The following is a 14,853-nucleotide window of genomic DNA, read 5'->3' as shown; positions in this document are numbered from 1 at the left end:
TGCTATGAGACGGTAAATACTGGAAATATGTCTCAGAATGGGGCTGTTTTATGTTTGTGGTTTAATATTCGGCTTCCGGTGTTGCTCTGTGTTCGAGCAGCAAGGGGAATTATTTTGAGTCGTCTGTTCAACGGCTTCAAAACGCTGCGTCGATGCAGTTTGACAGGAGCAGGTGGAACCGGAGCGATGGCAGCTGGAGTGAAGCAGTGAGGCAGAATATGTGTGTGAGGAGTCGACGGAGAGTCCTGGAAACTGTGGAAGACCGTATGTAACAGGAAAAACATCTGAGCCTTATGTATCCAGGATGGTAAAAAGGCTAACAAGCGATGATTAATGCGGAGTGTTTTTCTCATCTTCACGTGAAAACATTAAAGTCACGTTGAGTTGTGACTCATTACTTTGTTGCATTACTAATTACACCGAGCGGCTTTTACCTGTAATGTTCGATCAAAAGGAGAGAAAGGAAAAATGATGAAGACATAACGGCTTTTTGAGACGTGAATGATTGTTCGCAGCTTATCGAGAGATGTGACGACTCCTCCGTCTGCCTCACTTCTAACTTCTCTGTGAAGTTAATCAGAGTTAGAAGTAAACCTAGCTTGTCTTGGGACTTGTCGGGGTAGATCAGGTCTCTCCTTTATCCCCTTACCTCCTGACACCTGAGGCAGTTACTGCTAAGCAGCGACCAGTCACTCTTCCTTCGACCTGCTTACACAGGACGTCTTTCTGTCCATGCCCAAAGGAAATGCTAGAGACAGCGAGAATCATCCCGTGAATACTGATGGACTGCAGCATGTATTTTACCGCCGATTCCTTACTTTCCTGAGATCGGTTTATTAAAAGGGTTGGTTACTTCCTACGACAATAAAACTTAAATTTAGCTCTATGTTATGTTCACATTAGCTTGACAAATATCTGTAAAACAAATGTTAATATACTTATTTGTCAAATGTATTGATATAAATCACACAGATGAAAAAAAAAATGAAGTGAAATCTGGAGTGTGCTCGTCACGCTGCTTGACCTGTTGTGCTAACATGAACATTTCTGAACATTATTTTAGTTTGTCTCAAGCTTCGTGGATGGTTTTAAGAAGTCAGTTTTTACGCTGCCAAGAAGAAAAAGCTTTAATTAATATTCACAGTTCTGTATTTTTGCCTGATCTTAATAGTGATTTGAAGTCACCTTGTTGCTCAAGAGACCTGCAACTGTTGATGTGGAAACAGCCACCTGCTTTTTTGTTGTTGTTGTTGTTTTTCGTTTGGACTGACGTGCCGCCGCAGCACTCGGTGATGGTGCCGTCCATTTGCTTCACTCTATTCTAAATTACTCTGAGTCCATCTTTCGACTGAAATCCCTGCTGAGATGTGCTGTTATGCAAGGGGTTACATTTAGGGATTAGCACGTCATTTTCAAGGGGAGACATCAAGAATCCAATGGCGTTTATAGGTCACAAATCCCATGCAGTTGTTATGCATAATACGGACAACAAAGGGATGTTGGTGTGTGCGCGCTCACGTTGTCTCTTGTGTCTTAGCTGAAAGACATTGTTCTACACAGTTCATATTCAAATAACAAAAAAAAAAAAAAAAAAAAAAAAAGCATCAGGCTCTCTCAATGCTTGGCATTTTTCCCAGTTTTTTATTTGGAAAAAAAACAAAAAAAAAAGGATATTCATTCATAAGAGCTGTTGTCGACTCACCGTCCATTAATAACAATGAATTTCTGCAGAGCCAACAGGATAAAAGACTACAAACAGATACAAGTGATGCCAGATTAAACGAATTTATTTGTCGTTTTTATCCGCTGTGTCACAAAGGAAAGTAGAGCAGGCGTCATTTTCACAGTTTTTGAAGAGCAATGTGAAGTTTCTCAGGTATAAGATGTTATATTTAGGCATCAGATGCCACTGATTTGAATTCATGCGTGCGTTCTGTATGGGATGCAGGGGGGTGGAGGGGGTGGGGGGGGGGGGGTGAGAAGGGGCGAGGTGGGTTTGGTAGGTGTGGATGTGCAGCGGTTGCATGGACTTCATATGTGTTTGTGCTCTTTGTGTCTCATGCTCAGCGATGCAAAGACGCCTCTGTGTGTAAGCGTGCGTGTGTGTGTGTGTGTGTGTGTGTGTGTGTGCGTTGTGGCCTGTGTGCGAGTCTGACTGTTGCATAAGAGGATCTGCTGCTGTCCCAGAGCTTAACTAAGGATTTAAAGCTCCCTTTCTCACTCTCTCCTGCACTCTCTCCTGTGTCGTCTGCCTCTCTAGCGCTCTCTGTTGCACTCTCTCTAATCTCTGTAATTGCATGTATATTGTAGGCGGATGATGTCATTATTTGTTGAATAAGTCTCTGTTGATGCGGCTTGTCTGTTATTTTACCTATTAGCTCCATTCTGTTGAAACCGCAACGCAGAAGTCAGGAGAACTTGGAGCATATTTAATTGATGTGTTTATATATTCAGCTGTAATGTCATTATAATATATTCACAAATTATTGGCAGCTAAGCCTTTGTTGCCCATGGCTTCTTCCAACATCTACATTAGGTTTCAGTGACTTCGTCCCTTCGAGTACAACCATGATATTATTATAAATATGAATTTTTGTCCCATTTCACACAGCAGATCGAGTTTACTGGTGATCTAAAAATAAGAGGTTTGCATGAGATTTTTTCTGCTTCAAAACGCAGTGCTACAAATTTATTGGCTGCAAAATCTTCTCAGTGCGGGAACGTTTTGTCAAGGAAGTGATTTGACTCAGTTCTGAGGAAGGATTTCAGAGTATTTTTCTGGCCTAGATATTTGTTTATTACTTAAAATCCAGGTGCAGTTTTTCTGGAGGAGCTGGGTAGATTTTACCCTCCGTCTGGTCAGCGTTGTGCCATTTCTCTGTCGTCAGTGTAGAGATAGTGATTGACGGTTCTTCACCAGTACAACACAAAACACATTTTTAAAAAAAGAAATAAAGCAGAGCTGTCACCTCTCACACGTCACTGGTCAGTGAAAATCAAATATAAACTCAAAATTTATTTTGATTTCGTTCTAGTTTTATCTCCTGCACTTTGTTTTTGATTTTATTGATTAGTTGCCTACGTATATTGATTTTTGAGTTTAAATAAAGCTTTTATTACACTTCAATATTGGAATTTTCACATTAAAATATATTAAAATACAGCCAAATTTTTTCACTCTGTTCATTGGGGCTACAAAAAAAACACATTAGGTTCTTGTCTTGAAATGTGCATAAAGTTAATATTATACCGTCGTAATCTCTGTATGAAAATGATGCGCTCCGGCTCCTGCGCTCTCACAGCGAAAGAAAAATTCACCTATAAAAAACAAGATAATTCCACCGTGGCTTCATTATTTATCAGTTTGGTTTGACTTAATCATTTATACGTTTTAAATGGATTTCTTTTTCACAATGCACAGAGATAAAAAAACTGCCACACAGGATCCTTCATTAAGAATAGAGAGAGCATTTAATCATCTGCTCACTTTTGAAGAAGCCATTGCACTGCAACTTTGCCCATAGATGTAAATCTGCCTTTTCCTCCAACCTCAGGACAGAATCAAAATAAAAAAGCCAAGTGCGGACCGCAGTGCGCAGAAACAGACCCACTCAGACAACGCACGAGATAATAATGGTCTGCAATGATGCTAACACAGTAATGAAATGGTGATTGTGCTAATTGTGTTAATGATGCAGATGTTGGTGAGGAGTGTAATTCTAGTGAAGATAATGACCTCTTGCATGCGCTGGTATGTTTGTTTGTGCTGGAGGAAAAAAAAAAAAAAAAAACTCCCGCTGCACGCACTCTTCAGCTGTGTTATTTCGCCCCGATTCACCCTCCCGTTCTCTCTCTCTCTCTCTCTCTCTCTCTCGGTCTGGACAGATTGACTTGGAGCCGGAGGGGAAGGTGTACGTGGTCATCGATCTGTCGGGATCGTCCACTGAGGGTAAGATCGCCGCAACACACTATTTCACCGCTTCAAAACCACGCTTCCAAACAAATGTGTGCATATGTGAGTCAGTGTGGCGCATTATTGTGTGCTGTGGTTTATTGTATCTATTTCGATTTAGATTGAGTTAACACACAAAGTGTCGAAAGTAAGGCTGCACTGGGACAAATGTGTCTCGTATTTTACAGTTTCTCTGCTGCTTCGCTTGTAGAAAAGCTCCCTACACACACACACTGGAACACTCTGTGCCTAAATTTTGCAGAATTTTAGTTTTACAAGCGTTAATAAAAGATTTGTTTTGTCAATAGAGGAATTAGTTGCAAGGATCGTCCTCTGGTGCTCCCAGTGTGCAAAGCCCAGAGGCCGTCCTGCTTTCCTAGAAAGTCATTATGCGGAGATGGCTCCCTTGCTTTCCCTTTTTCCATCTCCTGTTTTCCTATTTTGTGTCATTAACCATGCACACATGCACAATATCTCTGTAAATTGGCCCCTACACACACACACACACACACACACACCCTGACTCACTCACACACTGCCTGGAATAAGTGATTTTCACCTGCACCTGTGTGTCTTCACACCTGGTTAAAAATAGACCGCCTTCCAATAAGTGTGCCTGCTTATGTATATATATCAGTGTGTGTGCGCGGGTGTGTGTGTGTGTGCGGGTGCGTGTGTGTGAGGGTGGCGGGATAGCCTGTGTAGGGGAGGTTGCAGCAGAGAAGCCCAGTAATGCACCACAGAGTGTAAAGACAGATAAAGAGAGCGGCAGAGAGTGAAGAGAGCGGGAGTAGAGTCTTAAAATAGTAGGTGAGATTGAGCTGCAGATTATACACACACACACACACACACACACACACACACACACACACACACACACACACACACACACACACACACACACACACACACACCCACACAGACTCGGGTGTCCATGCCTTGCCCTTCCCATCGATGATTGGACACTCTGTGGTGACCTAACGACCCACTCTCCTCCCACTCCTGAACTTCCGCCCTGAGTTCAGCTGGCTTCAACACTCGTCACGTTAATGTATGCTGATAAAAACAAGCGGGGCGTGTGTGTGTGTCTGTGTGTGTGTGTGTGTGTGTGTGTGTGCTGAGAGGACGGCTGGAGAGGAGTAAGGGATGGAGAGATGGAGGGTGAGAACTAGAGGAAGAGGTGGTATTTTTAGCAGATTTTTTTTTTCTCCCCCTGCTGCAATCTGTTCTGTCCTCTGCAGCTTTGGAGGCTGGGAGAGCGGCGTTTCACTCTCCTCCCTTTGCTTCCCGTCACTCGTCTCCATCCTCCTGAATCTGCTTGTCTGAAGAAAAGAATGAGAGTAATCTGACCTAATCTGACCATCTGCACTGTTCTCCCCCCGGTGTTCCTCGTTCTGCTGCCCTCGTCAGTCCGCCTCTGTTATTAAAGTGTTTTCACTTCATTTGAAGCAAGAAGTGACAGATTATAACTGTTTGTTCACTTTATATAAAACAAAAGGATTATTTGTTTTTGATTTGTGGAGTTATCTTTTTTTTTTTTATCCATTTTAGATACTCTTATATTCCTGTAGATTTGGAATCTTGAAGCAATCCTCGAACAAAACCCTGGAGTGAGTTCGAAATCATTACATGTAGTTTGAGACATACTGATATGAGGGACCCACCCTGCACCCCAGGGGGGCCCGGGCCCGCAGAGACACTGATACAGGGGACGGCAGCCTCACGTAAAGCTCCGTCCATGCTTTGGCTCGTATGATATAAACAAACCACATGCTGGACAGCTGCTGTGTATTCCGTAACCCTACTTGCATAACAAAGCAGCCAGCTGGGTTAAGTGAAACACAATGCATGTGGGATTATTGCCGTGACATTTGTTACGGGCTGAGATCTCACCAACGAGCTTAAAAGTATATAAAGACATCCACACTCCTGCTGGAATTTTCTGTGTGCACCGAAACACGGAACACGTCATGTGTTTGGAGCTTTTACTGCTCTTTACTTTGTTCTGTGTTTGCATTTCAAACTGCGCTCCTGCACAAAGTATCACTCTAGACTTTACTCCAGCTGAATCAGTGTTTAGATGTGTGAAACCTTTATTTACCATTGATGAAGGTTAAGGTTCACATGCATTGGGTTTTTCTTTGGGAATTGTTGAGTTGTGTCTTCACAGTGTTGACCTGACTTGTCCTTCTGAGGACGAAAATCTAATTTCCATTCAATTAGATTAGTACTTTTTTAGAGCTTCAGAAGGTGAGTTAAGGTGAACATGAGGGTGAGTGGTAGTTCAGCTTCGTAAGAAAATGCAGAAAATATGTGAAAATCAATGCAGTGTCTCATGAGAGCATGGAAACTCTCAGCGTAAGGACCTGTTGAATTTGTAGGGATCAAAAAATTAATGAACAGATCGCCTCATGTTACGGTGCTGGAGATGCTTTAAGGATGGCTGAAGGCTGATAGGAGGACAGTGGTTTGGTTGTCTTACAAACAAGTCTGCAGGAAATAAATGTGAGTCAATGCTGTGTCCCAACATGTGGTTTAGCCTTCTGGGTGGGGACATGAACCTAACTGCACAGTGACCCGCTGGGACTCATGAAACTATTAAACATTTCAGTTCTCAATAGTAAAGTCAGTTCAGTCTGAAGTCACGACGTTTACGAGTTACAGCTGAGTTTAGACGAAGTCTGGAGGAAAAAATACTCATTAATATGATTTCTGTAGAAGCTGTGTGCATAAAACTAATTGCACACTTACCCGTAAGGACTTAAATGAAAACCTCTGAGTGAGGTTAGGGGTTAAAGGTCAGGGTGAGGCGACGAGGAGTTATGGCTGAGTTTGATAAAGTTTGTAAGCAGTGAATATAAGTCGGTGCAGCGTCCCTGGGAGGCATGAAAACATAACTCTGTGTGCGTGTGCGTGTGCGTGTGCGTGTGTACACTCACCAGACAGATGGATGATGTATTATGTAAAATAAAGTGATCCCAGTAATGGCCTGTTTAGCTGCCCCCTCCGACCAACACACAGAAACACAACAGTACACACACACACACACACACACACACACACACACACACACACACACACACACACACACACACACACACACACACACACACACACACACACACACACACACTCATGCACACACGTACAGATACACAAAGGATCCCTGGACAGCGTGTCTGTAATCGAACTCTGGAGAGGCTCAGCAGTAACCACATCTACAACGCACCCTGGAGAGGGATGCTGGGAGAGTGAAAGAAAGGCAAACTAGGACAGGAGCGCTGAGAGAATGAGTGTGTGTGTGTGTGTGTGTGTGTGTGTGTGTGTGTGTGTGTGTGTGTGTGTGTGTGGGAGTGAGAGTGGAGGTGGTTCTCTTGTCTTAAGGTTACTCTCGGAAAGCATTTATCTTTCCGGGGAGATGCTGAGAGGAAGTGAGCGACGGGCTGGATGATGCCTGCTGAGGAGGAGTATTTTAATATGCTGTCCTTGGTTTTTAGTGCCCACACATGGGAGTATAAATAGCGCCCTGCACGTACGTATGCGCAGGCCTCTGGTAGGTGTGGGGTGTTGGTGAGAAAGAGAGCTGGAGGGAGGGGGATAAAGGAAGATGAGAGGCCGCTGAATGATTAAACATCCTAAGAAACATGATGCAAATCATCCTTATTTGTACGGAGGAAGCGGAGTGGATGATTGTAAGGACACGTCAGTAGCTTTGGGATGTCTTGAGTGAATTCTCACAGAAACGTCTTCCTTTCTTTAACGGGTTTGTGTCCTTGTTCTCCCCACAACAGCCTCGGGTACCAATGAGAATGAGGAGCGTGTGTTCCGCGAGAGGATCGGCCCTCGCCGGCGACAGGGCGCCGTTCGACGGCGCGTCCATCAAGTCAACGGGCACAAGTTCATGGCCACCTACCTGAGACAGCCGACCTACTGCTCACATTGCAGAGATTTTATCTGGTAGGCGGCGTACACAAACACACCGCTCGGTCCAACTTTCCTTCTGTGCCGCTTCATTAAGCCGACTCAGATGAAACGCTGACTCGTCTCCGTTTGCGATCTGATAGGGGCGTGCTGGGGAAGCAGGGATACCAGTGTCAGGGTGAGTACTTTTCGCTAACCGATTCCAATTTCTCAAGTAACATTGCACTTCATTTATTATTTAGGCCTGAGAACCCAGGAGGGATTACATGTTACTGAGTGACAGCTGTGATTTGGTCGCATGCCGTCACCCAGTGTCAAACATTTACCGCGTTGCGCCAGCATCTGTGAGGGAACGACAATACGTAACTGTCTCCGTCTCCTCTGGAGAATCCAGTGTTACTTCACCAGGGTCTGCGTGTCTGCAGCCACTGCTGAATTAAAAATACCTCAACACTCTTCACAGCAAATGAAAAGCCTCTTCACCTGCAGACCAAATGAAACTCATCACATAAAAGGAAATTAATTAAATTAATTTAATCATGGTTGCATAAAACTAATGTAATTAACTTTGTATTTGAACTCAAATGCTTTTCTTCACACGATTGTACTTCTTCCCCACATTAATGTGACATTCCTTGGAGTAATTTTCTTCCTCCTCCATTACATTTTTCGTCCAATTTTGCTCTCTGAAATTAAGCAAAAACGTGTCATGAAAGAGCTGCCTCTGTGTTTTAACAGACCTTTTTGCTTCTCGGCCTCTTGACAGTTGCGCAGAACAAGATGTGCACTAATTCAAAGCATTTAGTGGAGGTCCAGGAAGCCGTGCTGTGCATGTGGCAGTGGAAAAGGTGACGGTGTGGAGGTGGAAACTGTAACTGGTCGGCCAGCGAGAGCCGACTGAACCCACCCCGGGCAGCAAATCTACCAGCATATTGCCTGTTTTGTGCAGTCGCTGCCTCGCGGATACTGATAACTTTGCAGTGCTTTAAAATCCTCTGTGTCCGTGCGCGTTATGAACTCTTGCGCAGAAGTAATTTGACTGCTCATAATGCGTTCGTCTGCTACTGCAGCTGGACCTAATGGGTCATGTTTCACCCTCTCACCAGCAGCACAGCGGCTCCCTCTGTTTTAACGCAGACCCTCTCTCTGTCTGAGCAGCTGCTAACAAATAATGCTGCCTGCTGTAAAGATTCGGCCGCGACAAAGATCTCTTGTCAACAAGCTCAAAAAAAATGCCATTTCTGTAAAAGAAGCACTTTAATTTTTAGAAAATTTCAAAGGAATATCATTGGAATTAACTGAAGTTTCACAGAACAGTTTCCAATAAATTAACGGCTGTAGTCTTAATTTATTCCAGATTAAAGATTTGATGTCTCTTCGCCCTTGGCGTGCAGCAGAATGAACGAACTGTGTTTTGTTTCCACTAAATTTGACCAGATGTGTGAATGTGTGACTCTGACGTGCTCTTTCAGTGTGCACGTGTGTCGTCCACAAGCGCTGCCATGAGCTCATCATCACAAAGTGTGCCGGGATGAAGAAGCAGGAGGACACGCCCGAAGAGGTGAACTGGTTCTTTTCAGAAGGATAAATACATTATTTGAACATTTGAAAAGGCAGTTGTAGCTCATAATGGCCTTATAAGGATGAGCTAGTTCCACGTGTGCGCTAATACTTGAGACACACCGTTTTCTGAGGTGACAGTAATCTCTTTGTAACACCTTGTGTTTGTTTTGTGTGTGTCTCCCTCTGTAGGTGGGCTCGCAGCGGTTCAGTGTTAATATGCCACACAAGTTCAGTATTCATAACTACAAAGTTCCCACCTTCTGCGACCACTGTGGCTCCCTGCTGTGGGGTCTCATGAGGCAGGGCCTGCAGTGCAAAGGTCAGTTCATGTGCAGCACGAGAACACACACCATGTGACAACGAAACACAGCTGATAGGCGCGTAAAGAGAATGAAGTCAGAAATGCATTGTTCCATCTTCAGACAGCACAGTGTCCTTGTGACAAGTGGGCGTGGCTTGTATGTTGGTGTAGTCATGGAAACTGACCATCCCTCAGTTGTCATGGAGACAAGTCGCCCCCCGATGTCATCATGCTCGGTACTCCTTATGGCCGCACGGCAACCAAGTGTGCTGGCATGGGAAGTGTCATGTTTCCATGACTACCAAGTGTGGCAACATTGGAAGCATTGTGTTTCCATGACAACTGGTGTTCTCCAAGCATTTCCCCCTTTCTGCTTCGCTGTTTCACGGATTTATTTTTCTGCACAATTTGGCTTGGAGTTTTTCTGCCGTCGTGCTCAGAGCTTTCATAGCTCCTGTTTTCACACATCCCTGTTCTTAAGAGTATTTTACATCCTTCTCCGTGTCTGATCTCATTCGATATTGTCCTGGAGAAAACCACATGCAAAGCTCATCGGACGACAAAAGCCTTTTCAGCTCAGACTTTTTGAAGTGCATGATAGAGTTTGTGTCTACACTAGTTTGATTATTGTCATATGACTGTTACTTCACAACAGATTGCAGCTGCATCTTTTCATTCACAGATCAGTACTTGAACTAATTATCAGTTTCAATGGTTTTTATTCATTTTTTTGTAATGTTTATTATTTGCAATTTTAAACCGAATGAGCTGATTGGTGCAAGTGGACAGACATATGCGAAAACATAAAAATATTAATACAAAGTTAATTGTTTTGCCAGTTATTTCTACATTCATGCAGAAGTCATAGATTTACTCTTCTTATGTAATAAATCTCCCTTTTTCAGGAGTTTTAAGAGGTATGCCTCTTTTAGGATATTTGCTGTTGCATCTGTACCATTTCAGTAGTATTTTCTAGGTTCACCCTCATCCTTCTTTCCTTTTCTTTCTTTTGTTTTTTCTTTTTTTTTTTGTAGTGTGTAAGATGAATGTGCACCGGCGTTGTGAATCCAATGTAGCTCCTAACTGTGGCGTGGACGCCCGAGGTATCGCTAAGGTCCTGTCGGACATGGGGGTCACGCCGGATAAGATCTCCAACACAGCACAGCGCAGGAGGAAGGTAACCAGTCTGTTTGTTTTTAACAAAGTTAAAGTAGTGCAGAGTGTGAATATGCAGTGAAAATCCAAGAGGCTGTGCTCTGGCCCCCAGAAATGTGGGGGCTTCACAGCTACCGGTCGAGCCGAGAAAAGAAACCAGAGCAACAAAGCAGTATGTAGGATGTGGAGACCGACGCGGCTCGCTCTGCTGTGGCTTCAATGAGAACGTTTCACACTACACCTACAGCTGTTCCAAGACCACCTCGGTCACAGAAACCAAGCCAACAGGGCCCGGTGTCGGAACAGCATAATAAAAACAGGGGCCGATGCAGGAGACGTCCGTCCATTCATGTCCAACTGCATCAGGAGGGTTTTTCGAGCGCAGCCTTGTTGTTTCTCTCTGCAGCTGACTCCAGGGCAGGACCCTCCCCAGTCTCCTCCTGAGCTCTCCCAGACCGAGGAGAACAGCTTCAGCCAGCCAGCTGTCCCCACCTCCCCCTCACAGCAGGGTAACACAACACAACACACAACACACACACACACACACACACACCATCAAAAAAAATCCTCTCACATTTGACACGAGGAGACATTTCAAAGCCCTCTCAGAGGGCTTCCACGCAGCATGTGGTTTCATTGTGTTAATTCAACCAGTGAGAGGTAGTAATCCGATTTCAGCAACAATATTGTTGTTGGGTTTAAAGATACATAGTTAAGTGTGTATTTTTTTTAATTTTTTTTCTCCGTAGAACCAAAACCAAACTTGAATTATCCACCGCCGCCCACCACCATTTGCTTGTCACAGTTAGTCATGCTATTATCACACTTTGCAAGCTGAGAGATGAAAAGTTAACTTTTCTCCCGGTGGAAGTCTTCTCGCCTTTGCGCTTTATGGAGCCACATGACGGCGACCGCGACGCCGGTCACTGCTGTTATTTAACCGCCCCGGTCTGACATGCTGCTGCTGAGTCATATCGGCTTTTAACGGAGGAGCTGATCATCGTTTTTAAAGGTTTCTTGAAAAGCACTGGACAGTGTTTCTCAAAAGTTTGGTCACTTCTGCATTTCTTCCTGGTTTTCCCAAACTTGTGATGCAAAGTTGAACAAACACCTCATGCTATTAATGAATCATATCTACTACAAATAATATACGATAATCTGTATTGTGGAAGCAGTTTTTCTTGGTAATTCAGTCAGAAATGTTTCCAGGTTAGAGAATATCATGAGTAGAAATAGGAAAGTGTAAGTTATTATGGTCAGTTCATTATATTTATTCAGTTTTTATTTTATATGTACATATAAGAGTTGCTTGTAAGAGGGTTGAAAATCCTTTAATCACACTTTGGGAGTGATATTTCTGTTTCCAAGTGTTTTAGTGAGTGCCCTATGAAGGGTTGAAGAGCCACACATTGACAGGGGGAGAAAAAAAAAAACCCCAGCCAGCCTGTTTTCACTGATGTCTGATCTGCTTTTCCGATGACACCCACAGACTTGGCAGAGCTCGATCGCCTGCAGGACGCACTGTCACTCGACCAGCAGGGTCCCCAGCACTCCTCCTCGTCCTCCACGTCCTCCTCCTCCACCACCTCCTCCTCCCTGTCCTCCTCCTCAGCGGGCAGGGAGAACGGACAGAGCCAGAGGAGGAGCCTCAAGGACTTCAATTTCATCAAGGTTCTCGGAAAAGGCAGCTTTGGCAAGGTGCGGCTGTGCCGAGGAGGAGGAGGATGTCTATCTGTGTGCCACTCGTTATGTTTATAATTAAACACCGCTCACTGGGGTTCCTCTTATTATTCACAACAGCTGCGTTTTCAGTAGAATGCGAAAATATTTGTCTTTAGTCAGATGCAGTGACAAATTCATTTTTTTTTCTTCATCACATATACTGACTATAAGTTAGTATTATTTTTTTCACAGCTCATTGGTTTTATTTATTTATTTATTTATTTTTACTATCATCAGATGAAATTTACAGCACAAGACCCTCTGAAAAACGGTTTAGTCACCAAGGAGAGATGTGTGAAGGAAGCATGAATGACAGATTAGCTGGTGAACTTAGAGAGTCCAAAGCTCTGGAAGTGTTTGATGAGCTGGTGGAAGGTTTTTCGCTCACAGACCTTATATTTCACACCAGTGATTTAAAGTCATCACGTAATACAAGTACAAGGAGTTTTTTGTTTGCAGCATAATAAAAGCCAAATAAGATCACCACCAGAACAAGGATTACTGTATGTGGAAATAAGAAGATGTGCTTTCAGAGGAGGCCAGCTGTGCACCGGCTGTGATGTTGGCTCCTTTAGTTTCTTCAGGGGTGGCCAATCAGCCACACATGGACTCCGCTCATCAATCATCCACTGACATACACACAAAAACACACACATACACACACACACGGCACACTCACACAGATACCAATGAACCGTACAAAAAAACAGGATATAAACTGAGGCGTTAGAGTGTTCCCTTAAGCCAGAGCTGTCACTCTGTTTTTAGTCCGTGGGCCACACACAGCCTTAAATTAAATACAGTTTTAGCTTCATGAAAGTGCATCCAGGAAATGTTCAAATGTAGCACGCTTGTTCCAAAACTCTCTTGTGAGGAGAAGAAAAAAAAAGTTTCATGTCAGTTTTTGTCAGCGCTACATTTTGACCTCTACTGTAACTGAAGCAAAGCGACCCCCAGTGGGCAAATCAGGAATAGCAGCCACTTTGATGGAAAAATAAAAGCCTTCTTCCGTGTGGGTTTTTACCTCCTGACTTGAATTTTAAAGGAAAATCTGAATCTCATGATTACTGTGATTTCCTGCCCAGGTAATGTTGGCGGAGCTGAAAGGAACGGAGGAGGTTTACGCCGTCAAAGTCCTGAAGAAGGACGTCATTCTGCAGGACGATGACGTGGACTGCACTATGACCGAGAAGCGCATCCTGGCCCTCGCCCGCCGCCACCCCTACCTCACCCAGCTTTACTGTTGCTTCCAGACACGGGTACGAAGGCCGCTCAGCACGAACACATTCACTGCCTTGTGCCTGTCTCATCTGTTACCCTCCTTCCTCTCGCCGCAGGACCGCTTGTTCTTTGTCATGGAATATGTGAATGGAGGAGATCTGATGTTCCAGATTCAACGATCCAGGAAGTTTGATGAGCCTCGCTCTCGTTTCTACGCCGCTGAAGTCACTTCGGCCCTGATGTTTCTGCACCGTAACGGAGTCATCTACAGGTAATGCTTCATTTTCACGCCAGTGGAAAAGACAGTGTGTGATCGTCAAGCAGGTTGCTCACTCTGACGCTTTCACCCCCCAGAGATCTGAAGCTGGATAACATCCTCCTGGATGCAGAGGGACACTGTAAGCTGGCAGACTTCGGTATGTGTAAAGAGGGCATCATGAACGGAGTCACCACCACGACGTTCTGTGGCACGCCTGACTACATCGCCCCCGAGGTGAGCCGGAATCAGAAGTCCCAAAAACTGTAAGCTGAAGGAGATTAAAACTATAGTGATATTATAATAAAGAAACAGAATCAGAAATTGCACAAATCAAAGATAAGTAAACGAATGAATAAAAATTCATAATCCAACAAGGGTTCAAAAAGGATTGATTGTATGACTCGATATTAACCCCATTTTTAAAAAGCCCTCCATAAAAAAAAAAAAAACAGCCGCGTGTCCTGTTCTAAAAAGCAGTCGAGCGACTCTGGATGACCTCCTCTTCGTTTAGACATGGCGATCAAACCATCTGCGCCCTGTTGTCGCCTTCAGATCTTGCAGGAGCTTGAGTACGGCGCCTCGGTGGACTGGTGGGCCCTGGGGGTGCTGATGTATGAGATGATGGCCGGACAGCCGCCGTTCGAAGCCGACAACGAAGACGATCTGTTCGAGTCGATCCTCCACGACGACGTCCTCTACCCCGTGTGGCTCAGCAAAGAGGCCGTCTCCATCCTGCGAGCGGTACGTTTCATCTCATCC

The 14,853-nt window shown here is 44.3% G+C and overlaps 1 protein-coding gene and 1 long non-coding RNA gene across 3 annotated transcripts in view; one reads left to right on the top strand and one right to left on the bottom strand.

Moving 5' to 3' along the window:
- prkcea (protein kinase C, epsilon a) overlaps positions 1–14,853 on the top strand; it is a 42,599-nt gene that overhangs the window by 26,151 nt on the left and 1,595 nt on the right. Inside the window, exons 3-14 of one of the 2 annotated variants that reach the window (XM_030097802.1) lie at positions 3,886–3,949; positions 7,744–7,909; positions 8,017–8,051; positions 9,346–9,434; positions 9,626–9,755; positions 10,772–10,914; positions 11,299–11,401; positions 12,382–12,590; positions 13,700–13,873; positions 13,952–14,106; positions 14,190–14,328; positions 14,647–14,835. In XM_030097802.1, the coding sequence (XP_029953662.1) occupies positions 3,886–3,949; positions 7,744–7,909; positions 8,017–8,051; positions 9,346–9,434; positions 9,626–9,755; positions 10,772–10,914; positions 11,299–11,401; positions 12,382–12,590; positions 13,700–13,873; positions 13,952–14,106; positions 14,190–14,328; positions 14,647–14,835 (1,596 nt within the window). Of the gene's footprint in view, positions 1–3,885; positions 3,950–7,743; positions 7,910–8,016; positions 8,052–9,345; positions 9,435–9,625; positions 9,756–10,771; positions 10,915–11,298; positions 11,402–12,381; positions 12,591–13,699; positions 14,107–14,189; positions 14,329–14,646; positions 14,836–14,853 lie in introns of both variants that reach the window. The other variant, XM_030097801.1, reaches the window with a different exon arrangement.
- LOC115393050 (uncharacterized) overlaps positions 7,018–14,853 on the bottom strand; it is a 9,623-nt gene continuing 1,787 nt past the window's right edge. The window contains exons 2-3 of the long non-coding RNA XR_003931920.1: positions 12,479–12,484; positions 7,018–7,084 (exon numbers count right to left, since the gene is read on the bottom strand). This is a non-coding gene — a long non-coding RNA (uncharacterized LOC115393050). The remainder of the gene's footprint in view (positions 7,085–12,478; positions 12,485–14,853) is intronic.

The sequence above is a fragment of the Salarias fasciatus genome, chromosome 8, assembly GCF_902148845.1.
Source record: "Salarias fasciatus chromosome 8, fSalaFa1.1, whole genome shotgun sequence".
In the NCBI taxonomy this organism is placed as follows: Eukaryota; Metazoa; Chordata; class Actinopteri; order Blenniiformes; family Blenniidae; genus Salarias; species Salarias fasciatus.
This window is presented reverse-complemented; position numbering and strand designations above follow the sequence as displayed.